This window comes from Amblyraja radiata, chromosome 32, assembly GCF_010909765.2.
Source record: "Amblyraja radiata isolate CabotCenter1 chromosome 32, sAmbRad1.1.pri, whole genome shotgun sequence".
Taxonomy (NCBI): domain Eukaryota; kingdom Metazoa; phylum Chordata; class Chondrichthyes; order Rajiformes; family Rajidae; genus Amblyraja; species Amblyraja radiata.
The window spans coordinates 1,186,910-1,212,066 of NC_045987.1; the positions used below are offsets into that span (position 1 = coordinate 1,186,910).

General features: G+C 43.7%; 1 protein-coding gene across 4 annotated transcripts; it reads right to left on the reverse strand.

Annotated features, from left to right (window-relative positions):
- Positions 1-473: 473 nt before the first annotated feature.
- c32h9orf43 (chromosome 32 C9orf43 homolog) lies at positions 474-24,371 on the reverse strand. Of its 4 annotated transcripts, none has more exons than XM_033048784.1 (12): positions 24,316-24,371; positions 20,218-20,381; positions 15,940-16,117; positions 13,038-13,113; positions 11,202-11,323; positions 10,151-10,268; positions 8,766-8,935; positions 7,274-7,490; positions 5,743-5,842; positions 3,891-3,961; positions 2,615-2,744; positions 474-1,590 (listed from the first exon to the last, which is right to left on the reverse strand). In XM_033048784.1, the coding sequence occupies exons 2-12, from the start codon at positions 20,375-20,377 to the stop codon at positions 923-925; spliced, it is 2,010 nt and encodes a 669-aa protein (XP_032904675.1). In that variant the 5' UTR covers positions 20,378-20,381; positions 24,316-24,371; the 3' UTR covers positions 474-922. The 4 variants fall into 4 exon arrangements, with proteins under 4 accessions (XP_032904675.1, XP_032904672.1, XP_032904676.1 ...); XM_033048781.1 differs by having other exon boundaries at positions 20,212-20,381; XM_033048785.1 differs by lacking the exon at positions 20,218-20,381 and having other exon boundaries at positions 24,316-24,355.
- Between the last annotated feature and the right edge of the window lie 786 nt (positions 24,372-25,157).

Below are 25,157 nucleotides of genomic sequence, written 5' to 3' on the forward strand. Positions count from 1 at the left end.
GAGGGTAGTGATTCGAGGAAACATTTTTTCTCACAGAGAGTTGTGTGTCTGTGGAATTCTCTGCCTCAGATGGTGGTGGAGGCCGGTTCTCTGGATACTTTCAAGAGAGAGCTAGATAGGGCTCTTAAAGATAGCGGAGTCAGGGGATATGGGGAGAAGGCAGGAACGGGGTACTGATAGGGGATGATCAGCCATGATCACATTGAATGGCGGTGCTGGCTCGAAGGGCCGAATGGCCTACTCCTGTACCTATTGTCTATTGTTGCAATTCCCCACCCAAGAGGCTTTGTTGCCTAGACATTCAGGACAGAGATCAAGATTCTTTTGTAACTATAAAGGGATCAAGGGATGTGGGGTTGTTGAGGAAAGTACAGGAGATGTAGAACATCAGCCCTCATTGTAATCAACTCAAACTAAGCAGGGACCAAATGACCTTGTTTCAATTTTTTATGTCATTAAATAAATAGAACTAATTGAGGATTTGTTTAATGGATTTACCGCGCACAATGAAGGGATAAAAATGTTATGCACATTTTAGAAAACAGATAGCAAGTACAGAAAGCAGTGGTGTTCTTAATACAAAACGTTTCTGATCCAGTATGAATGGTGATCTGGAGTTGACTTCAAGTTGCCGTGTCAGAGTGTGGACTGGACTTTGTCCATTGTTTGACTGATCTGCCTCTGGTCATCGAGGGCCAGCATACAATGAAATGTAAGAATGTTTAGGTTCTCTCGCATCACCAGCTTGAGGGTTGATCACCATAATTCCCTGCAAAGCTCGCTGTTCCTGAATCCTGGTGACTCATTTGAAAAAGTCAATACCTTTGATGTAACATTTTAAGTGTAAAAGTAAAGAACCAACTTGTGAGGATAATTCTCCTCTCTATTCATAATGTTAATCCATTTAATATTCATAACCCATTTAAACGGCAGCTTCTGAATCTTGCCCTTCAACACTTTTAGCAATTGTAAAGTCATCCTGCAGATCATCATGGCTCTCACCGTTCCCTGGTTCCCTGATCAAAGGTATGCTTTTGATGGCAGCTCCCAAATCTTTCTGTTCATTTCTTTCTGCAGTTTGAAGAGCTCTCTGGTCCTCTTCACCCTGGTCCACTCTTGGAGATTCCGTTTCACCAATGACACCGAGGTCTTCCCGTTCATCCATCCCTGTGCCTGCCAATTCCTGGTCTGGCAGTTCATCCCTTTCAACGGTTGGAACGTTGCTTTGCTCCTCGGAGTCTCCCCGCTCCGTCGTTAGAGATGCTGCCTCAGTAGCAGCGCTGAGATCTTGCTCATCATCAGGTTTGGCGATTGGAAGTCCACCCTCGTCCTCAGACCTCGCTTGTTCTAAAGGAGGTCCTATTTCAGTGGCAGCGCTGAGTTGATCTTGTCCTCCAACAGGAACGCTGCTCTGGTCCACGGAGCCTGCCTGTTCCAATGTTGGAGCTACCACTTCAATAGCAGAGCTGAGGTCTTGCTGTGTGTCACCAGAAATGTCGCTCTGGCCCTCGGGGGCTGTCAGTTCAATTGCTGAAAATCCCGTGAGAGTGATATCACTGGCCATTAGATCTTTAATACTTTGTACTTTGGCTGTAGATTGAAAATGAAACAGCATTAAACATTACAACCTAGTAGCAATGAAGATGGAAAGTAACTTAAAATTGCTATTCCTGGAACCTTGCTACTAATTTGCTCCTTTATATGTGGTTATCATATACACAAAACATTGATTAACATATGAAGTATAATGGTAAGAACTGTAGCTATTTCTTCAAAATGTTAGTCCTAGCTCTTTGGTCTGTGGTGACAGTCCCCCCCCACACACCCCAACCCCCTACATCGGATAATGGATAGGTGAGGTTTTGGGTCAAGACCCTTCCTCAGACTGATTGTGGAGTAGAAAACTGGTAAAGGGGTGAAGCATGGTGACAGCTAATAGGTTGACATAGGTGAAGGAGGGTATTGATAGGCAGGTAGTTGGAACAGAAGCCAGAGATAAGAACAGAAGGTACGCATCAGGTTTGAAGTGTTGTGGATTGTGAAGTCCAGGGTGGGGTGGGGCACAGAGGAGAGAAAGGGGTGGGGGGTTTGCTCGTGACTACGGGTGCTGTCTGTACGGAGGCAGAAGCAGATATATAGTGCTCATATGCACATATAGAACCAAAACACATGGACATAAATGGAAGCAATATGTGGTGCTAACAGTTCCCTTCAGCTGTCCTAATTGGAGGGCCACCTACCGCCCATTTACAAGTGGAGATTACTACATGGAAAAACATTTATTTTTTGACACTTTACGAGAATGATCCCAGAAATTAGTGGGTTAACATATGATGATCGTTTGACGGCACTGAGCCTCTACTCGCTGGAGTTTGCTCGTTCTCCGCGTAACCTGCGTGGGTTTTCTCCGAGATCTTCGGTTTCCTCCCACACTCCAAAGACGTACAGGTTTGTTGGTTAATTGGCTTGGTATAAATGTAAAATTGTCCCTAGTGTGCGTATCTCTGAACTGAACTAAACGCAGAATTTTGCTTCATGCAGTTAAGACTTAAATTGATGAAGTCCAGTGAACATTTACTAGAATCCATTCCAGTAATGAGACATACTACTTCACCTGTAGACACTGTCAAGTAATCACTCTTCTGTGCATACACGGAGGTTCCAGGTAGGCTCATCAATAGGTTCATCTGCAGGCTAGTGAACTGCCTGCCGTCCACATTATGGACTGAAATACTTTTCATACCCTAAAATCAAACAAGCGCATGAATTACTGTGTGTAGGGAGGAACTACAGATGATGTTTTAAGCCGAAGAGAGACACAAAAAGCTGGAGTAACTCAGCGGGACAGACAGCATCCCTGGAGGGAAGGAATGGGTGATGTTTAGGGTCGAGACTCTTCTTCTGAGGGTCTCGACCCGAAACATCACCCATTCCTTCTCTCCAGGGAAGCTGCCTGTCCCGCTGAGTTACTCCAACTTTTTGTGTCGATTTTAAGCTCAGGAATTAGACAGGTAATAATGCAGTTAGGATGCAATGCTTTTATCTAAACACTTGACTGATGAATTCCTTAGATTGTCGTCAAGGTTAATTGGTTCATTGCAGTATTTTTAAAGATAAAGCTCGCAGACATAAGCAGATATATAGTGCTAATATGCACATATAGAAATAGTTTTGTAGATCCCAAACACAGACATAAATGGATGCATTATGTGGAGGTGCTATCAGTTTTCTATTCCCTTCAGCTGTCCTAATTATACTGTCCATTTACAAGTGGAGACTACTACATTTAAATAAATGTCTTTGATGACACTTAACGAGAAGGATCCCATGAATGAGTGGGTCAACATATGATGAACATTTGACGGCGCTGGGCCTGTACTCGCTGGAGTTTAGAAGGATGAGGGAGGGCCTCATTGAAACTTACTGAATAGTGAAAGGCCTGGATAGAGTGGATGCGGAGATGTTTCCACCAGTGGGAGAGTCTAGGACCAGAGGGCACAGCCTCAGAATTAAAGGACATTCCTCTAGCAAAGAGATGGGGGGGGGAATATCTTGATTCAGAGAATGTGGAATTCTTTGCCACAGAAGGCAGATAGATTCTTGATTAGTAGGGGGGGTGGGGCAGGGGTTATGGGGAGAAGGCAGGAGAATGAGGTTGAGAGGGAAAGAAAGATCAGCCATGATGGAATGGCAGACTAGACGTGATGGGCCGAATGGCATAATTCGGCTCCTATCAGCACTTTTGAGCATTAAGATGAGAACGCTTCTATTCCCGGTCTCTAGAATCAGCACTAAGCACATCCATGCCTCTTGCCATCACAGCCTCTTGCCATCACAGACCAGGAGTGGACCAAAGATGCGCTCTATGATCTTTGGAGTAGACAACTTACCAGTAAATCAGAGCATCGTTGGACACATTCATCATTTATGGAAGAGGCGGGAGAAGGTGGGTGCACAGAACCTGCAAATAAATGCATAATATAAAGCCATTATCACTTCACCTGACACCTGGTCAGTCACAGTGGCGCAGCAGTAGAGTTGCTGCCTTACAGTGAATGCAGCGCTGGAGACCCTGGTTCCTGCGCTGTATTCCTCATCCCTCATCCTTCTAAACTGCGACTACAGGTGCTGTCTGTACGGAGTTTGTACGTTCTCCCCGTGACCTGCGTGGATTTTCTTCGAGATCTTCGGTCTCCCCCCACAATCCAAAGACAGGTTTGTAGGTTAATTGGCTTGGTAAATGTAAAAATTGTCCCTAGTGGGTGTAGGATAGTGTTAATGTGCGGGGATCGCTGGTTGTCACGGACTCTATGGGTCGAAGGGTCTGTTTCCGCGCTGTATCTCTAAACTAAACTAAGCTTCCTTTCCTATGAAGAAATTGCAGCAAATTGTGGACGCTGCCCTGACCATCACACAAACCAACCTCCCTTCCATTGACTCCATCTACACCTCACCCTGCCTCAGCAAGGCCAGCAGCATAATCAATGACGAATCGCACCCCGGCCACTCCCTCTTCTCCCCTCTCCCGTCAGGCAAAAGGTATAAAAGTGTGAAAATTTTATCACTTCACCTTACACCTCCAGATTCAGGGAAAGTTTCTTCCCAGCTGTTATCAGGAAACTGAACCATCCTGCCACAACCAGAGAGCAGTCCTGAACTATTATCTACCTCATTGGAGACCCTCGGACTATCTTTGATCGGACTTTGCTGGCTTTACCTTGCACTAAACTTTATTCCCTTATCATGTATCTGTACAATGTAAACGGCTTGATTGTATTCATGTATTGTCTTTCCGCTGACTGGTTAGCACGCAACAGAAGCTTTTCACTGTACCTCAGTACACGTGACAATAAACTAAACTGAAACTAAAAATATACTTAGGATGGATTATGACTGTTCTCAAATAATAAAGCCATGCAGCACAGAATGGCCATCAGGCCCTTCAGCCTTTCAAGTCCATGTTGACCAGTAAATACTGATTTATACAAATTTTTCATGAATCCCTTTTAATTCTCCTTCACGTTCCTTTAGACTTTAGAAACACAGAGCAGAAACAGACACTTTGGTCCACCCAGTCTGCGCCGGCAAGCAATCACCCCGTTCACAAACACTATCCTACACACACTAGGGACAGTTTTTAACCAAAGCCTATTATCTCACAAACCTGCACATCTTTAGAATGTGGGAGAAAACCGGGGGGCACCTGGAGAAAACCCACGGGGTCTCACCTACCTTTCACCTTCATTCTACGGGCAACTTGCATTGATAATTAGCCTGCCATTCTGCACATCTTGAGGATGTGGGAGGAAACACAGCAGTTGGAGGGAGCTTGGTGGCGCAGCGCTAGAGTTGCTTCCTCACAGCGTCAGAGACCCGGGTTCCATCCTGACTACGGGCGCTGTCTGTACGGAGTTTGTACTTTCTCCCCGTGACCTGCGTGGGTTTTCTCCGGGATCTCCGGCTTCCTCCCACACTCCAAAGACGTGCAGGTTTGTAGGTTAATTGGCTTCGGTAGGAATTGTAAATTGCCCCTAGTGTGTGTAGGTTAGCATTAGTGTTTGGGGATCGCTGGTGGGCCTGCTTCCGTGCTGTATCTCTAAACTAAACTAAACTAAACCTGAAGAAACATTACAGGGCTGGGCACGAAGGTCAACCAGGACTCCTACTAAACCATGCTGAGGGGGCACACATTTCTCTTCCCACCAGGAAATGTCAAATAAATGAATGAAGGTAAATAGTAACCTTGATCCGTCTGTATGTTATCTTGGAAGCCAGAAAGATTGTTGTCAATACACTTTTGCAGCTTCAGATGATTGATGCCAAAATATTTGCACTGCAAATGCTGGAAGAAAGAAATAATAGGTCTGTTAAGTCACCAAGACAATAACAAGACAACACCCCATACTGGCTGCCTGTCCCGCTGAGTTGCTCCAGCTTTTTGTGTCTATCTTCGGTTTAAACCAGCATCTGTAGTTCCTTCCTACACAACACACCAAACAACCATCTACGAGCAAAATACAGCAGATGCTGGTAGTCTGAAATGAAAAACATTGTTGGAAATACTCAGGCTTGGATAGAATGAATGTGGAGAGGATGTTTCCACTAGTGGGGGAGTCCAGGACTAGAGGCCATATCCTCAGAATTAAAGGACGTTTCTTAAGGAAGGAGATGAGGAGGAATTTCTTTGTCAGAAGGTGGTGAATCTGTGGAATTCTTTGCTACAGAAGGCAGTGGAGGCCAAGACAATGGATATTTTTAAGGCAGAGATAGATTCTTGATTAGTACGGGTGTCAGGGATTATGGGGAGAAGGCAGGAGAATGGGGTTGAGAGGGAAAGATTGATCAGCTAAGATGGAATGGAGGAGTAGACTTAATGGGTTGAATGGCCTAATTCTGCTTCTATCACATGACCTTATGAGGTGGTAACTGTGTCACTGTTATTGTTTTGGCTGAAGATAGACACAAAATGTTGGAGTAACTCAGTGGGGAGAGGAACACCCCTGACCTCTGTCTCCATCAATGGTGTGGATGTGCAGTTTACCAGGGAGTACAAGTACCTGGGAGTGTACCTGGACAGTAAACTGGGATGGTCCAGGAACACTGACGCCCTGTACAAGCAGGGACAGAGCCGGCTGTACTTTCTGAGGAGGCTCCACTCCTTCAACATCTGCAGTAAGATGCTGCAGATGTTCTACCAATCGGTGGTAGCCAGTGCCATCATCTCCGCTGCCGTGTGCTGGGGCAGCAGGGCGAAGGCTGCGGACGGCAACAGAATTAACAAACTCATCAGGAAGGCTGGCTCTGTCCTGGGGGGACAGTTGTATTCATGGGAGGTTGGTCTTGGAGGGGAGGATGCTCCTCAAACTGCAGAACATCTTGGACAATACAGCCCACCCCCTCCATGACACACTGGTCAACCTGAGGAGCACCTTCAGCAACAGGCTGGTTCCACTAAGATGCAGCACAGAACGCCACAGGAGATCCTTCTTCCCTGTGCTATCAAACTGTACAACTCCTCCCCCTTCTGTCGTGGAGTAGACCGACTCCCCTTCCACCCTGCTTCCCCCCCCTCACGTTCAAAAATCCTTGCACATCCCCAAACCTGGGCATTCCACTCGTCACTTTAAATTCATGTCTCATGGATCTTGTTGTGTTTTATGACTGTCGGCAGATCAATTTCCCTCCTGGGATAAATAAAGTTCTATCATCTCATATGGCATTTGTTAGCAATAAGTTCCACATCACTATTTCACTATTTTATCTTTGTTTTTACCTGTTCTTCCATTCTGGATAAACCTCTTGAATTCCGAGGTGACCGAGTTTGTTTCTGCTTCTCGGTGAATTGATGCAGGATAACTTTCTTACTGACTGGAATCGGCATAATGTTAGCTGGAATTTTTCTCGCATCTTGATACCCATTGCGATTATATGCAGGTTGGCTCTTGGCTGCCGAATATTGGTGTATTAGACCTTGCTCTGTCACAAAGTCACTGTAGGCGGTAGAAACAGAAACATATCTTGTTACAAAGATAGTTAAAAGCAAGAAAATAAATCACCATCAAGCTACAAGTCATAGAATCATACAATCATACAGAGGTGTTGCATAGCTGGGACGTCTAACATGGGCAGAACCTACACAGTGAATGGTAGGGCTCTGGGGAGTGTTGTAGAGCAGAGGAATCTAAGAGTGCAGGTGCATGGTTCCTTGAAGGTGGAGTCGCAGGTAGATAAGGTGGTCAAAAAGGCTTTTGGCACATTGACCTTCATCAGTCAGAGTATTGAGTATAGAAGTTGGGAGGCCATGTTGCAGTTGTAAAAGTCGTTGGTGAGACCGCATTTAGAATATTTGTTCAGTTCTGGGCACCATGTTACAGGAAATAAATTGTCAAGCTGGAAATGGTTCAGAGAGGATTTACGAGGATATTGCCAGAACTAGAGGGTGTGAGCTATAGGGGGAGGTTGAGTCGGCTGGGTCTCTATTCCTTGGAGTGCAGGAGGATGAGGGGTGATCTTATTGAGGTGTGTAATATCATGAGAGGAATAAATTGGGTAGGTGCACAGAAATTCTTGCCCAGAGTAGGGGAATCTAGGACCAGAGGACATAGGTTTAAGGTGAAGAGGAGAAGATTTAATAAGAATCTGAGGGGTAACTTTGGGTGGAGGGTGTATGGGACAAGCTGCCAGAGGAGGTAGTTGAGGCTGGGACTATCCCAACGTTTAAGAAACAGTTAGACAGGTACATGGATAGGACATGTTTGGAGGGATATGGGCCAAACACAGGCAGGTGGGACTAGTGTAGCCGGGACAAGTTGGCTGGTGTGGGCAAGTTGGGCCGAAGGGCCTGTTTCTACACTGTATCACCCTATGGCTCTATGAGCAAGGAAACAGGCTCTTCAGCCCAACTCAACCAAGATGCCCATCCAAGATAGTCCCATTTGCCTGCATTTGGCCCACATACTTCTAAAACGTTTCTATCCATTATCTGTCCAAATATCTTTTAAACATTGTGATTGTATTCACCTCTATCACTTCCTTTCGCAGCTGGTTCCATACGCCCACCACCCTCAAGTGTGAAAAAGTTGCTCCTCAGCTCCCTTTCCCTTCTCACCCTCTAGTCCTAGACTCTCCCACTAGTGGAAACATTCTCTCCACACCCACTCCACCCAGGCCTTCTTTATTTAATTAGTTTCAATGAGGTCCCCCCTCACTGAAGATTTCATTCCTTCAGTGTGAAGCATGATGTAGAATTAGTTTACCCTCATTACCTGTGGTCTGCTTGCTGCACAATCCCCTTTGCCACTTCCGATAATTTGTTGCTGTGCTCTTTATACAATTGCTTCTGTGTGTCTTTCCATCTCTTCAGGCTCTGCTGTTTTCTGGCAAGGAAGGTGTACGGCTGTCCTCCTGTTGGTGCCTTAGTTTTAGCTTTTTTTCTCTGAGGAGAAGAAAAATGGTCTATTCTACAACCCTTGCTAAGGAGACTTGTCTGGGCAATTTTGGAGAATGGCAGCCTACTAAATGTACCATTCAAGTTTTGGCTGGATGGGTGATACAGAGTTTCTTGCCCAGAGTAGGGGAATTGAGAACCAGAGGTCATAGGTCTAAGGTAAAGAGGGAAAGATGTTACAGGAATCTTAAGGGTAACCTTTTCACACGGATGGGATGGTGGGTGCATGGAACAAGTCACTGGACGCGATAGTTGAGTCAGGTGAAACGTAGGAAGGAACTACAGATGCTGGTTTAAACTGAAGATAGAAACAATGTGCTGGAGTTACTCAGCGGGACAGGCAGCATCTCCGGAGAGATGGAATGGGTGACGTTTCGGATCGAGACCCGAAGTCTGAAGAAGGATCTCGACCTGAAACGTCACCTATTCCTTCGTTCCATAGATGCTGCCTCACACGCTGAGTTTCTCCAGCATTTTTGTCTACCTTCGATTTTTCCAGCAACTGCAGTTCTTTTTTAAACATTACACTTTTGATGTTGAGTTAGCAGGATGAAAATCTATGATTCGCTCTTATGCAGGGCTACATATCCAGATTGCAGTTCTGATCGATAGCCACACTAACAATGTGACATCTATTTGGTGAGATGCTAGACCAAGCTGACCCAGGCTCAATCTTCTGCTTCATCATTATCCCACAATTTACATCACTGAAAGAGGACGTCTGGTCTTTATGGGAATCTGCAGTGTGAAAATTAGCTACATGTTTCTTTACATGTTAACAGTTTAAAAAAAAACCATTATTGATTGCAAAGCATTGCAACATGTCTAGGACCAGAGGCCACAGCCTCAGATCAAAAGGATGGATCTTCGGAAAGTAGTTGAGTAGGAATTTTAGTCAGAGGGTAGTGGAGGCCAAGTGATATTTTTAAGGCAGAGATTGAAAGATTCTTGATTAGTATGAGTGTCAGGGGTTATGGGGAGAAGGCAGAAGAATGGGGTTGAGAGGGAGAGCTAGATCAGCCATGATTAAATGGCGGAGTAGACATGATGGGCCGAATGGCCAGATTCTACTCCTATGAACATTTTGGATTTGAACGGAGCAATACCAATGTGAGTGTTGGTTATAAGCAGCAGCAGGTGTGCCGTTGCAAATATACTAGTGGTGTTGACAGTAACAGTAAGTCCACGTTTGGTGACACTCACCATCTTCTGACTTTGTTTCTGTTCCACTGACAGTCCATCAAGTTGATCAAATGGCTGACCCTGGAAGCTGATTTCTTTGAAGGAGACAGACTTTGGAGTTATGCTGCTATGTGAAAAACTGGAAGAAAACCTAAATAAACATCTATACCTTTCGTTCTATTTACTGACTTTCTTTGTTACAGCACAGTTTCCGTAATGGAGTAGAGCATGACATGGTTTTATTTATTCAGATTTCATATTTGGAAACTCAGTTCTGGTCACTAGTCCTGTGAGACTGCAGCTTCACCAGCACCATTACGCTTCTTTTGTTTTGGCATATTGAGAGATTGAGCCATGACTGAATGGATTTCCAGGTCAAAGGCCCAGAAGACCCATTCAGCCCCTTGAATGTGTCCCCTTCAATTGGATAATGACAAACCTGTATCTTATCTCCGATATCTCTCTTCATTCCATACATTAATGTACTTTAATGTAATGCGCCATTTTTCTGAATTGGCCCATTCGCAATAAATAATTTATCTCCATACAAAATGCTTTAATACCTCACTTGTCCCGCAGTAATATTCCATAGGAAAGGGAATACAAGGCACCCTTCCATAATTTGACCATTGCAGCTCAGAAATATTCCTCTTCTACACTGATTGATGGTTGCTATGGGCAGCGAGATTTAGTTTAGTTTAATTTAGAGATACAGCGCGGAAACAGGACCTTCTGCCCACCGAGTCCACGCTGACCAGCGATGCCCGCACATTAACACCATCCTGCACTAGGGACAATTTACACACACACCAAGCCAATTAACCTACAAACCTGTACGTCTTTGGAGTGTGGGAGGAAACCAAAGATCTCGGAGAAAAACCACGCAGGTCACGGGGAGAACGTACAAACTCCGTACAGACAGCACCCATAGTCGGGATGGAACCCGGGTCTTTGGCGCTGTGAGGCAGCAACTCTACCGCTGCACCACTGTGCCACCCTAGATTGCTCTGATCATTTCTGATAATATCTGAGCAATCTAATGTCTGAGCAATCATCTGCTGTTCTTCCTTACGATTTTGCGTGCTTCTTCGGCCACTTCCTCTTGTTCCTAGGGTTTGGAACCCAGATATAGGTGGTCCTCCCCATGTACTGGTCACAGGTGGAAGGCTGTTGATGCAAATCTATCACCTCAACCTACAGACAGAGGGAACATTGTGAATGGGATCTGCTGGTACTTTTACACGTCAATATACAGTTCTGTACTAAAATGCCACAATACAAATATTTATTTTCTTGTCTCATTTTAATTGTCAACCTAACTAAGAGTAAATGACCATTGCAAGGAGACAGTACATCAAGCCTCCTGGGTCCCATCATGTGGCACGTGGATGGATCGGCATTATTCTGTCTTTCTCACTCAGAACAATAACTCTATCTATAAAAATACATAGTAATCAACACCAATAAAATAGATCATTTTGTCACAATATGTAGTTTAGTTTAGAGATACAGCGCGGAAACGGGCCCCTCGACCCAGCAAGTCCACATCAACCATCGATCACACAAACACTAGTTTTATGTTATCCCGGTATCGCATCCTATACATTAAGGGCAAAGCTGATGGCAGGTTTCAAGCCTTAAAATGGTTCATCTTCTCTCCATAATGAGTTATCGAGCCAGTCAAATGCAGCCTGTATGTAGGAAAGAACTGCAGATGCTAGTTTAAATCGAAGGTAGACACAAAACGAAGGAGTAACTCAGCAGGACAGGCAGCATCTCTGGAGAGAAGGAAAGGGTGACGTTTCGGGTCGAGACCTTCCTTCCGAAACGTCACCAACTCCTTCTCTCCAAAAATGCTGCCTGACCCGCTGAGTTACTCCAGCATTCTGTGTCTATCAATGACAATAACATAACAATGTGGAAATGCCGGAGAGAAAAAATGAAAGGGCAATAAAAATACTGTGTTCTTAAAAATCTCTTCTGAACATTTTAATTTATCAGTTATAAAAATATTGCATCTGGGACACAATAATAAATAACTGATGGTTATATGGTAGATGGTAACAACCTATTCAGTCGCCAATTGTTTTTGGGAGGGCATGAAGATGTCAGGTAAAGCATGTATGCAATAGCAATATATCTAACCGGAATTAGCAGCTGCATATTACATAGAAAATAGGTGCAGGAGTAGGCCATTCAGCCCTTCGAGCCAGCCGCGCCATTCAATATGATCATTGCTGATCATCCAGAATCAATACCCCGCTCCTGCTTTCTCCCCATATCTCTTGATATAGTTAGTCCTAAGAGCAAAATCTAACTCCCTCTTGATATTGACCCAGGGCTCACTAATGCATGATAATTCCAACCTCCAATTTCAACAAGGGACACCGTCACCATGATTATAGAAGTTGGGAGGTCATGTTGCAGTTGTATAAGACGTTGGTGAGGCTGCATTTAGAGTATTGTGTTCATAGTGGGCACCATGTTACAGGAAAGATGTTGTCAAGCTGGAAAGGGTTCAGAGAAATGTTGTTCATCGTAGATTTACGAGGATGTTGCCAGGACTTGAGGGTCTGAGCTATAGAGAGTGGTTGAGCAAGATAGGACTCTCTTTCTTGGATCGCAGGTGGATGAAGGGTGATTTTATCGATGTGTATAAAATCATGAGAGGAATAGATCGGGTAGACGCAGAGAATCTCTTGCCCACAGTAGGTGAATCGAGGACCAGAGGACATTGGTTCAAGATGAAGAGGAAAAGATTTAATAGGAATCTGAGGGGTATCTTTTTCACACAAATGGTGAAAATGGGGCTGTTGTGGACAAGTTGGGCTGAAGCACCTGTTTCCAGGCTATAAGACTCAATGACTCTATGTATAAACCTACAATAGTCCAGCCCCTTCACACCAACCTTTCTGACACTGACAGGTCTGTCCCTGCTTGGAGGAGAACAAGAACGACTTCCGGTATAGCGCACAAATTCCATACTGTAATAGCAGAAATCAGGCGTTAACATCAAAGAGACAATGTACATGCCAAACTAACAACATAGGTAAATATTATACACACCCAAAATAAAATCTGCTCATTGCAAAGTTCCAGGTTACTGTTTTCTGTTACTGGGATAGATATTAATGATTCCAGGACTCCTAAATTTATTACTCTGCTCCTATAATACCCTGTAGCTGTGATTGCCAATGATAATCCCCAATATCTGTATCTTGATGGATCATTTCTTGATCATGTATTAGTTAAGTAGTCTTGAGTATTAGTTAAGTAGTCTTGAGTATTAGTTAAGTAATCTTGAGTATTAGTTAAGTAGCAGCAATTCTGCGATCTAAATGCACTTCTATTATTGTGTAATAGTGATCTTCTGCTATTATAGTTATACATACAGTGTGGAAACAGGCCCTTCGGCCCAACTTGCCCATGCTGACCAACATTAGTTCCACCTGCCTGTGATGGCCCATATCATGTTCATAAGTCATAGCTGCAGTTAGGTCATTTGGCCCAGAAAGTCTACTTGATTTTCCTATTTTTCTATCCATGTACCTGTCCAAATGTTTCTTAAATGTTGTGATAGTACTTGCCTCAACTACCTCTTCCGGTAGCCATTACCATATGCCTACCACCCTTTGTGTAAAAAATGTATTAAGAAAAGTAAATATCTGTCACTGTTAATCAACTCTGCATGCGGAAGATTATATGTAAACATGTGGCGGCATGTACACATGCAACTAAGACTGTCAGTATTGAAGACTATAGAATTCACCTGAGCTACGTAACTCTTTGCATGCTGATCCCAGAAGAGGATCTGCTATCAAACATTATAATCGCCCCAAAGTTAGACACACAATGCTGGAGTAACTCAGCGGGTCAGGCAGCATCTCTGGAGAACATGAATAGGTGATATTTCACAGAGTGCTGGAGTAACTCAGCGGGTCAGACAGCATCTCTGCAGAACATGGATAGGTGACGTTTTGGGTTGGGACCATTCTTCAAACAGTATTGAAGACTGTTTAATTGTGTGAGATAGTTTACGTGAGAAGCCACTTTTGTTTTAAACTGCTACACTCAGGTAGGTACTCTTGTGGCACTTTTGGGGAGTGTTGAAGTATTTAGATTCAGTAAAGGAACAGTTATCTGTATTTTTATGGGTGGTGCATGTTTTGGAGAGGTGTTTCTGTGTGAGCATGTGACTGTGCTCTCCTGTGAGGCGTATCAAAAGTGTGGTATTTCATATATGAGAGAATATGGCATATGTGAGACAAAAAAATGTGCTACACAGATGTAAAGGTGAATGCCACTGCAGTGACGTAGGCAGAAGAATACAGTCGCTAATCACAAGGGATATGAGTAGTAGTAGGCCATTCGGCCATCAAGTCTACTCCGCCATTCAATCATGACTGATCTATTTCTCTCTCCTAACCCCATTCTCCTGTCTTCTCCCCATAACATCTGGGACCCGTACTAATCAAGAATCTATCTATCTCTGCCTTAAAAATATCCACTGACATGGCCTCCACAGCCTTCCGTGCCAAAGAATTCCACAGATTCACCACCCTCTGATTAAATAAATTTCTTCTCATCTCCTTCTTAAAAGAACGTCCTTTAATTCTGAGGCTATGGCCGCTAGTCCTACACTCTCCCACCAGTGGAAACATCCTCTCCACATCCACTCTAATCATTTCTGTGAGTGGATAGGATAAAGACATTCACTACCACTAGGTCAGCACTGTGGCGCAGCGGTAGAGTTGCTGCCTTACAGCGCCAGAGACCCGGGATCAATCCTGACTACGGCTGCTCTCTGTACGGTGTTTTGTATGTTTTCCCCGTGTCCTGCGTGGGTTTTCTCCGAGATCTTCGGTTTCCTCCCACACACCAAAGACGTACAGGTTTGTAGGTTAATTGCCTTGGTATAAATGCAGCGTGTGTAGGGTAATGTAAATGTTGTGGGGATCGCTGGTCAGTGTGGATTCGGTGGGCCGAAGAGCCTGTTTCCATAATGTATCTCTAAACTAAACTAAACTAAACTAAGATTTGAAAAAGATTTAGAATCTCTGTTCTGATCTCTGATCAAATTTAGACCCAGCCTCATGGTTGATGATCCAACCCAGTATCCTGTACCTGCCTTCTCTCCATACCCCCTCATCCCTTTAGCCACAAGGGCCACATCTAACTCCCTCTTAAATATAGCCAATGAACTGTGTGGCCTCAACTACCTTCTGTGGAAGAGAGTTCCAGAGATTCACCACTCTCTGTGTGAAAAATGTTTTTCTCATCTCGGTCCTAAAGGATTTCCCCTTTATCCTTAAACTGTCACCCCTTGTCCTGGACTTCCCCAACATCGGGAACAATCTTCCTGCATCTAGCCTGTCCAACCCCTTAAGAATTTTGTAAGTTTCTATAAGATCCCCCCTCAATCTTCTAAATTCTAGCGAGTACAAGCTGAGAGTCAAGTCAAGAGTCATAGAGTGATACAGTGTGGAAACGGGCACCTCGACCCAACATTCCCACACCGGCCAACATGTCCCAGCTACACTAGTCCCACCTGCCTGCGTTTGGTCCATATCCCTCCAAACCTGTCCTATCCATGTACCTGTCTAACTGTTTCTTAAACATTGGGATAGTCCCAGCCTCAACTACCTCCTCTGGCAGCTTGTTCCATACACCCACCAACTTTTGTGTGAAAAAGTTCCCCCCTCAGACTCCTATTAAATCTTTCCCCCTTCACCTTGAACCTATGTCCTCTGGTCCTTGATTCCCCTACTCTGGACAAGAGATATTTTGTTGGGTTCTCTCTCAGTCCTCACCTGCTTCCAAGGCTGGTCCCCAACACACTGGTAGACTGCAAGATATCTGGATGGGCTGATTTATAGGACTGCACACTAATAGCTGTTTTCCTTGAAATTATAGGCGCAGAAGATACATCAATAGCTTTATCTGCACTCCACTGAGGGAGATCCAGTATATTCAGAGGTGGAAGATCATCTGCAAATGAAAGCAGACAATCACTGATATGCATGTCTTCAGAAGCCAAGCCCTCCTCCAAATATCATTTGTAACAAACTATACATCAAAGGAAGATCAGGTAGAGTGGCAGTATTTATACAAAGTACTCCAAAAATTTAATATGGGACATAATTTTATCAGATGGGTAAAATTACTATATGATAAACCGATGGCAAGAATATTAACTAATAATATGTTATCTCCAAAATTCCAATTATCGAGGGGCAATAGGCAGGGATGTGTTTTATCACCCCTGCTATTTGCCCTTATGATAGAGCCTCTGGCTGAAAAGATAAGAATGCATCCGAATATTCAGGGTTATAACACTAATGACTCAAATAACAAAATGTCATTATATGCAGATGATATGCATTTATATATTACAAATTCACAAACGACCATCCTGACTTTATTAAATTTAATAGACGAATTCGGTTCTTTTTCAGGATATAGAATACATTGGAATAAAAGTAAAATTATGTCATTAAAGCCGCAGAAAGCGAATCACCTATTAAAATTTCCATTTAAAATTGCAACGGTAAAATTTAAGTATTTGGGTATTCAAATTACTAAAAGATATAAATCATTATTTAACGCTAATTTTACACCACTATTAAATAAATTGAATGCCTTGATTAAATTCTGGAAAACACTTCCGTTATCATTAATTGGCAGAATAAACGCTATAAAAATATTTCTACCACAAATAATATATTTATTTCAATCCATACCAATATATATACCAAAACATTAAAAAAAAATTAGACTCTAATATTACCAACTTTATTTGGGACTATAAAGTACATAGAATTAAAAGAAACCATTTGTGTAAACCCAAAGAGGTTGGGGGACTTGCACTTCCTAATTTGTTGTATTACTATTGGGCAGTGCATATTAAGAATATCATTTACTGGTTGGACTGTTCTTCTCAACAGATGGAATGGATAAGAATGGAGAAAGAGGATTGTTCTCCGTACGATATAGGAGCGATCCTCTTCTCCCCGATAAAATTGAACAACACATTATATAAGAAGAATCCAATTATACATAATACAATATGAATCTGGAAACAAATAAAATTAACTCTAAAATTAAGAAACCTATCAGTGCTAACACCAATAGTGAATAATCTGGTATTCAAACCATCTCTTATGGATAAAACATACAGACAATGGGAAAGATTGGGAATTAAAAAGGTAGGCGACAGGTATGAAATGGGAAATCTATTATCATTTCAACAATTAAAATTAAAATTTAAACTGAATAACAACCAATATTTTAAATATTTACAGATATGTGATTTAATGAAGAAATATATACAAAGATTTCAAAGTATAATTTTAGATCCACTGGAAGAAGCAATGAATATTAAGGCGGACTCACAAAAAGTAATATTATACCTATATAATAGTATTTTAAATAGAGAATTACCATCAACAGAGGCAATTAGAGAAGAATGGGAAAAAGAACTAACGATAAAAATTTCGAAAGAAACATGGGAAAAGTATTTGATATATATACATAAAAGTTCGATTAATGCTAGACACAATTTAATTCAATTTAAAATACTACATAGATTATATTATTCCAAAACTAGACTGAATAAATTCTACCCAAATATTTCTCCCATCTGTGATAAATGTCTTTCTCAAAATGCCAATATTACACATTCTTTTGTTTCTTGCACAAAACTTTATAAATTTTGGTGTGATATTTTTGATATATTTACAAATCTATTTAAGATAAAAATGGAACCAAATACTGAAAAGATTATATTTGGAGTAATGGGAGACGGGAACAAATTAAACATAGCACAAAATTCATTCTTTAATTATGGGTTAATAACAGCAAAAAAACTCATACTTACATTTTGGAAAAAGTTGGAACAGAGAATGTATTATGTTAACATAATTTTGGGAACCTGTAAAAAGGTATCACTGTATTGTACTCACTTCTAATAAAATAAAAAATAAAAATAAAAAATAAAAAATAAAAAAAGGAAGACATTTTGTTCATCATTGATTTACGAAGATGTTGCCAGGACTCGACAGGCTGAGCTTTGGGGAGAGGTCTGGGGCTGGGACTATTCCTTGGAGTGCAGGAGGATGAGAGGTGATCTTATGATGAGAGGAATATATAGGGTAGACACACCTATAGACACCCCACACCAGAGTCTCTTGCCCAGAGTAGGGGAATCGAGAACCAGAGGACGTAGGTTTAAGGTGAGGGGGGGGAGATTTAATAAGCTGAGGGGTAACATTTTCACACAAAGGGTGTTAGGCGTAAGGTGTAAGGAACGAGTTGCCCGAGGAGGTAGTTCAGGCAGGTACCATCGCAACGTTTAAGAAACATTTAAGGTACATGGATAGGACAGGTTTAGAGGGATATGGGCCAAATGCAGGTAGGTGGGACCAGTGTAGCTACATGTTGGCCAGTGTTAGCAAGTGTGAGCAGTGTGAGCCTGTTTCCATGCTGTAAGACTCTATAACTCTATTAGGGTAATTGTAAATGGGAATTAGCAGTCACTCTGTGAAATAAGACATCCAAATAACCTCACTCCTTCGCTTACCCACAACCTTGCAATTTATTTCTCTTTTCAAGTATTTATCCACTTCCACTGTAGGTTATGACAGAATCCTCTTCCGCTACCCCTTCAGACGGTGTATTCCATATCATAACCAATTATTACAGAAGAGGGGGAAGAGACTGCAGCCCTAAGATTTTTGCCTCCACCACAGTGAGGTGCTTAGAGGACTCACTGTGGTGGTGTTAATTTGTGTTTATTGTTGTTATTATTGTATGATTGTATGTATGACTGCAGGCACGAAATTTCGTTCAGACCGTAAGGTCTGAATGACAATAAAGGCATTCAATTCAATTCAAAAAAGAAAACGTCACGCTGGCGGACTTCTCACCATTAACTCACATGGAGTGTCCCGGAGAAAACCCACACAGGTCATGGGGAGAACGTGCAAACTCCATATAGACAGCACCCGTAGTTCGGATCAAACACGGGTCTCTGGCGCTGTGAGGCATCGACTCCTCTGCTGCGCCACTGTGCCATCCTACAGATATTAATCCAACTTACTCACACTGGTACACTGTAAACCTTGTGTGACTGACTGTATCTTTGATCTAAATTCAGCTGAAATATTGTTGTGTATTAACCAATCTGTGGTGGTAGTGAATTCCTGGACCATCAATGGAATCACTTCACTTACGCTCAACCTCACCAACTACAAACTTGAGTTTAGTTTATTGTCACGTGTACCGAGGTACAGTGAAAACCTGTTGTTGCGTGCTAACCAGTCTGCGGAAAGACAATACATGATTACAATCGAGCCGTCCACAGTGTATAGATACATGATAAAGTGAATAACGTTTAATGCAAGGTAAAGCCAGTAAAGTCCGATCAAAGATAGACCGAGGGTCACCAATGAGGTAGATAGTAGTTCTGGTCTATTCTCTAGTTGCGGTAGGATGGTTCAGTTTCCTGATAACAGCCGGGAAGAAACTGTCCCTGAATCTGGAGTGTGCGTTTTCACACCTATACCTTTTGCCTGATGGGAGACAGGAGAAGAGAGAGTGGCCAGGGGTGCGACTCGTCCTTGAATATGCTGCTGGCCTTGCCGAGGCAGCATGAGGTGTAAATGGAGTCAATGGAAGGGAGGTTGGTTTGTGTGATGGTCTGGGCTGTGTCCATAATTCTCTGCAATTTCTTGTGGTTTTGGATGGGAGATGCTCCCAAACCAAACTACACCTTTATGGATGATACGGTGGCGTAGCGGTAGAGTTGCTTGCACTACAGCGGTACAGCACTTGCAGCGCCAGAGACCCGGGTTCGATCCCGACTACGGGTGCTGTCTGTGTCGGGTTTGTACGACTCCCCGTTGCCGCAAGAGTTTTCTCCGAGATCTTCGGTTTCCTCCCAGGCTTGAAGGTTAATTGGCTTGGTGTATTTGTAAATTATGTGTAGGATAGTGTTAATGTGCGGGGATCGCTGGTCAGTACGGACTCTGTGTGCCGAAGGGCCTGTTTCCGCACTGCATCTCTAAACTAAAACCAAACTACACCTTTATCTTGCTTTTCTGGAAGGAACTTGTGGACAGGCTGTAATCTGATGCGTGGAAGGCCGCGCTCCAGACGTCTGAAGGTCGCCCAGCACAGTGGGTGTTGACAGACGACATTATCACACAGGGTCTCATCCACAATGTTATAGAATCGCTGCCACTCTGCCATGGCTCTAGGGGAAGAGTCAAGAGTGTTTTATTGTCATATGTCCCAGATAGAACAATTATTTCTTTACTTGCTGCAGCACAGCAGAATATGTAGACATAGTACACTGTAATCAATATGATAAACAAGACAAGAAAAATCAGTGTGTATATATATACATACTCACAAGTACACAAACACACACACACACAAATATATATATATATACACACACACATATTCAAAAAACAAACAAGTAGTGCAATAATAATAATAATAATAATAATAATAATAATAATCTATTGTAGTTCAGAGCTTATTTGAGGTTGTAGCGTTTAATAGCCTGATGGCTGAAAGAAGAGGTTGTACTGCGTGTCATCTGACTGTGAAGGAAGGAACTGCAGATGTTCAGTTTAGTCTATTGTCACGTGTACCGAGGTACAGTGAAAAGCTTTTGTTGCGTGCTAACCAGTCAGCAGAAAGACAATACATGGTTACAATCGAGCCATTTACAGTGTACAGATACAAGATACATAGTTAAAGTAAGAAATGTTACTGTCGGAGTAGAGATTTAAGAATGCGGAGCGATTGTAATGTGTGTTGTAGATCTGCTTCTGTGGCTAGTAGGCAAATAGTTGCCTCGGTTGGGCCCCATCTTGGAAGATGCTGGTTTCCACCGAAGATGGACTCCTATATATCAGCAAGACCAAGCGCAGACTGGGCGATCGTTTCGCTGAACACCTACGCTCAGTTCCCCTTGGCCTATGCAAACTCGCAATTACCAAACATTTCAACTCTCCTTCCCACACTGACCTTTCTGTCCTGGGCCTCCTCCATTGTCAGAGTGAGGCCCAGCACAAATTGGAGGAATAGCACATCATATTTCGCTTAGGCAGCTTACACTCCAGCAGTATGAATTTGATTTCTCTAACAAGTAACAGAGTTTAAGTTACAGAGAAAGGTTGAACAAGTTAGGGCTTTATTCTTTGGAGCGCAGAAGGTTAAGGAGGGACTTGATAGAGGTTTTTAAAATGATGAGAGGGATAGACAGAGTTGACGTGGAAAAGCTTTTCCCACTGAGAGTAGGGAAGATTCAAACAAGGGGACATGACTTGAGAATTAAGGGACTGAAGTTTAGGGGTAACATGAGGGGGAACTTCTTTACTCAGAGAGTGGTAGCTGTGTGGAATGAGCTTCCAGTGAAGGTGGTGGAGGCAGGTTCGTTTTTATCATTTAAAAATAAATTGGATAGTTATATGGATGGGAAAGGAATGGAGGGTTATGGTCTGAGCGCAGGTATATGGGACTAGGGGAGATTATGTGTTCGGCACGGACTAGAGGGGTCGAGATGGCCTGTTTCCGTGCTGTAATTGTTATATGGTTATATGGTTATAAGTAACCCTTGCATTCCCTCTCTCTCCATCCCTCCCCCATCCTAATCGTCCTGCTAGTTTCACTGTTTGTATCCCTACATTATCACCTCGTCCAAAGCCAACAATGGACTTTGTCCCTTTGTCTCGTTTTCACGCCTTACACTTCCTTATCTCTGTATCTCCCTCTCCCTTGACTGTCTGAAGGGTCTTGACCCGAAACGTCACCCATTCCTTCTCTCCAGTGGTGCTGCCTGCATCGCTGAGCTACTCCAACCTTTTGTGTCTATTCTCTGTACCTTTTCAAACTATGTTCAATCTTTGTTTAAATTTGGATAATTGAATGGATGAATTGAGTCAGCGAAGAGTTAACCAATTTTGGAGTTTGCCAATATTTTCAGGGGCTCCCAGAATATACCGATAATTGTGGGCTTTTCCCTCAGATTGTGTTATTAAATGCAGGGGTTCCATTGGAGTGCACACACGCTGTGTATCTTGATGAATATATGCAGTGTTTTTACTGTGTATTGCAAATGTCAGGTTGCCTAATGGAATCATTTAATGTGCATAATTACTCATAATGACTAACTTACTGGCAGTGGTGACTTGCTTTAGCAACTGGGCTATCGTGGGCTCAATGCCAATGTGAGTAATTAAGACTGAGCCAACTCTTGGCGCTTGTCAGAATTTGCAGGACCCCTGTAGAGTGCAGGAATATATCCAGGAGGTTTTATTGGATTGTTTCAATAATTGCACGGATTCCAGAATCTGCCAGTATTTGCAGGGATTTCCTTTGAGTTTAGCAGTACTTGCAGGAGGCCCTTGAAGTCTGGGAACATTGGCCATGGTTCTGGAGAGCACCAGTATTGTTAAAAGCCCTTGATAGGTGCTAGTAGTTTCAGAGCTCCCTTGTGGGACTGCGTCATTATTTGCAGCGGTGCTTGCTAGTCAGCTGGGAAATGGTATGGACCTGATGAGCTGAATGGCATCTGTACCATAATAAATCAATAAATGATAGGGATGAAATAAACTGTTAATGGGCTGGTTATTTGGCAGAAAAGTGACAAAAGAGATTCAATGCAGAAGTATGCCATAAATGATTGGAAATACTGACAAGCATTTTGGGCGGCTCGGTGATGCAGCGGTAGAGTCGCTGCCTCACAGTACCAGAGAAACGGGTTCGATGCGGACTACGGGTGCTGTCTGTACGGAGTTTGTACGTTCTCCCTGTGACCCACGTGGGTTTACTCTGGGTGTTCAGGTTTCCTCCCACACTGCAGAGACGTGCAGGTTTTTAGGTTAATTGACTTTGGTAAAATTGTCCCAAGTTTATAGGAATCTGCATAGGTACATGGTGATCACTGGTCGTCACGAACTTGGATGGCCAAAGGGCCTGTTTCCACACTGTGTCTCTAAAGTAACGCACCATTGTGTAAAGTATAGACATACAATTGGTAAATTTGCCCAAATGTATGGGGTGATCGCTGTTCGGTGATGACTCGGTGGGCCAAAACCTTTAGACTTTAGACACTGTATCTCTAAATTCTAAAGATATATGGCCTAGGTATTTGTGGAAACATGTCGAACAATCACTGAGCAAACTCCCACAACTGTTTTAGTAATGGATCAGATGTATGGAACCATGTATGTATGAACCATGACCTGGACCAGAGCACCCAGAGGAAAGATCCCATAGCTGTAGTCCATTTAGATCAATATCAGAGAAGGTGAAAATAGAAGGACAGACAATACTGTTGAATGATCAGTAAGGAAGCTCTCCCAGGGATTCTATCCAAAAGTTACCATCAACCAACAACACTAAGACTGATTGTGTAAGAAGGAACTGCAGATGCTGGTTTAAACCGAAGATAGACACAAAATGCTGGAGTAACTCAGCGGGACAGGCAGCATCACTGGAGAGAAGGAATGGGTGATGTTTCGACCTGAAATGTCACCCATTCCTTCTCTCTAGAGATGCTGCCTGTCCCGCCGAGTTACACTAAGACTGATTACTTGGTCATCATTGTGTTCTTTCCAGGAGTTGTACCCAAAGTTGTATGCTTCACATCAGTGACTACACCTCAGGGCATGGGGACGCACTGAGGTTGTGCGGGAAGACTACAGCTTTGGACGTTCATAAGTGATAGGAGCAAAACTAGGCCATTTGGCCCATCAAGACCACTACACCATTCAATCATGGCTGATCTATCTTTCCCTCTCAACTCCATTCATCCCATAACCCCTGACACCCGCACTAATCAAGAATCAATCTCTGCCTGAAAAATATCCACTGACTTGGCCTCCACATCCCTCTGTGGCAATGAGTTCCACAGATTCACCAATCTCTGACTGAAGAAATTCCTCCTCATCTCCTTCCTAAAGGAACGTCCTTTAATTCTGAGGCTGTGCCCTCTGATCCTAGACTCTCCCCACAGACGTTCTTCCTCTCTTCTGGTTCTACAGCAGGTGAGGCAGTTGCTTGTCGTCGAGGGTTAAAGGAAATAGAAAACCCACTTCGCGAAAGAATCCACTGAAGCAGCAGCGGAGGCGGAGTCGGCCCGAGTGTCCGGCGGCTGGAGTTGCTGCACTTACCGGGAGCGGGCGGTCACCGCGCTCTGGGCCTGGGCCTGGGCCGTCGCCTAGCAACGGGCCTGGGCCGTCGCCTAGCAACGGGCCTGGGCTGTCGCCTAGCAACGGGCCTGGGCCGTCGCCCGCCCCCGAGCATGCGCGCTCCGATGCCTTGTCAGGGAACTCCCCTCCTCTTTCCACTAGAGGGACACAGGCGACGGGGAATCCCTCACTGTGACAGGGTCTGAAGAAGGGTTTCGGCCCGAAACGTCACCTATTTCCTTCGGTCCATAGATGCTGCTGCGCCCGCTGAGTTTCTCCAGCATTTTTGTGTACCTCCCTCGCTGTGATATGTGTGTGTAGGCGGCAAGGGAATCCCTCACCGTGACATGTGTGTGTAAGCGGCAAGGATATCCCTCACTGACACGCGTGTAGGCAGCAGGGAATTCCTCACCGTGACACGTGTGTATAGGCGGCAGGGAATCCCTCACCGTGACACGCTCGCGTGTAAACAGCAGGGAATACCAACACTAAAGGGATATAGGCGGCAGGGAATCCCTCACTGACACACCCGTGTAGGCGGCAGGGAATCCCTCACTGACACACCCGTGTAGGCGGCAGGGAATCTCTCGCTGATACACGCGTGTGGGCGGCAGGGAATCCCACTGGCACCCGCGTAAGCAGCAGGGAATCCCTCACTGTGACACGAGTGTGAGCAGCAGGTAATTCTTCATTATGACTTGAGAGTAGGGGCAAGAGGGAATCCCTCACTATGACAGGAGTGTAGGGGCAAGAGGGAATCCCTCACTGTGACATGCCCGTGTGCAAGAGGGATCCCTCCACTAAATGGATACAAGCAAGACGGA

What these genes read in the sequence shown, in the direction of transcription:
- c32h9orf43 (XM_033048781.1), bottom strand. Translation starts at nt 20,377, where the DNA reads ATGGCAGAGTGGCAGCGATTCTATAACATTGTGGATGAGACCCTGTGT. An exon ending in GGGACCAGCCTTGGAAGCAG is followed by an intron (nt 13,114 to 15,939) that starts GTGAGGACTGAG and finishes CTGCTATTACAG; the next exon opens with TATGGAATTTGTGCGCTATA. An exon ending in TAACATACAGACGGATCAAG is followed by an intron (nt 3,962 to 5,742) that starts GTTACTATTTAC and finishes ATTTATTTGCAG; the next exon opens with GTTCTGTGCACCCACCTTCT.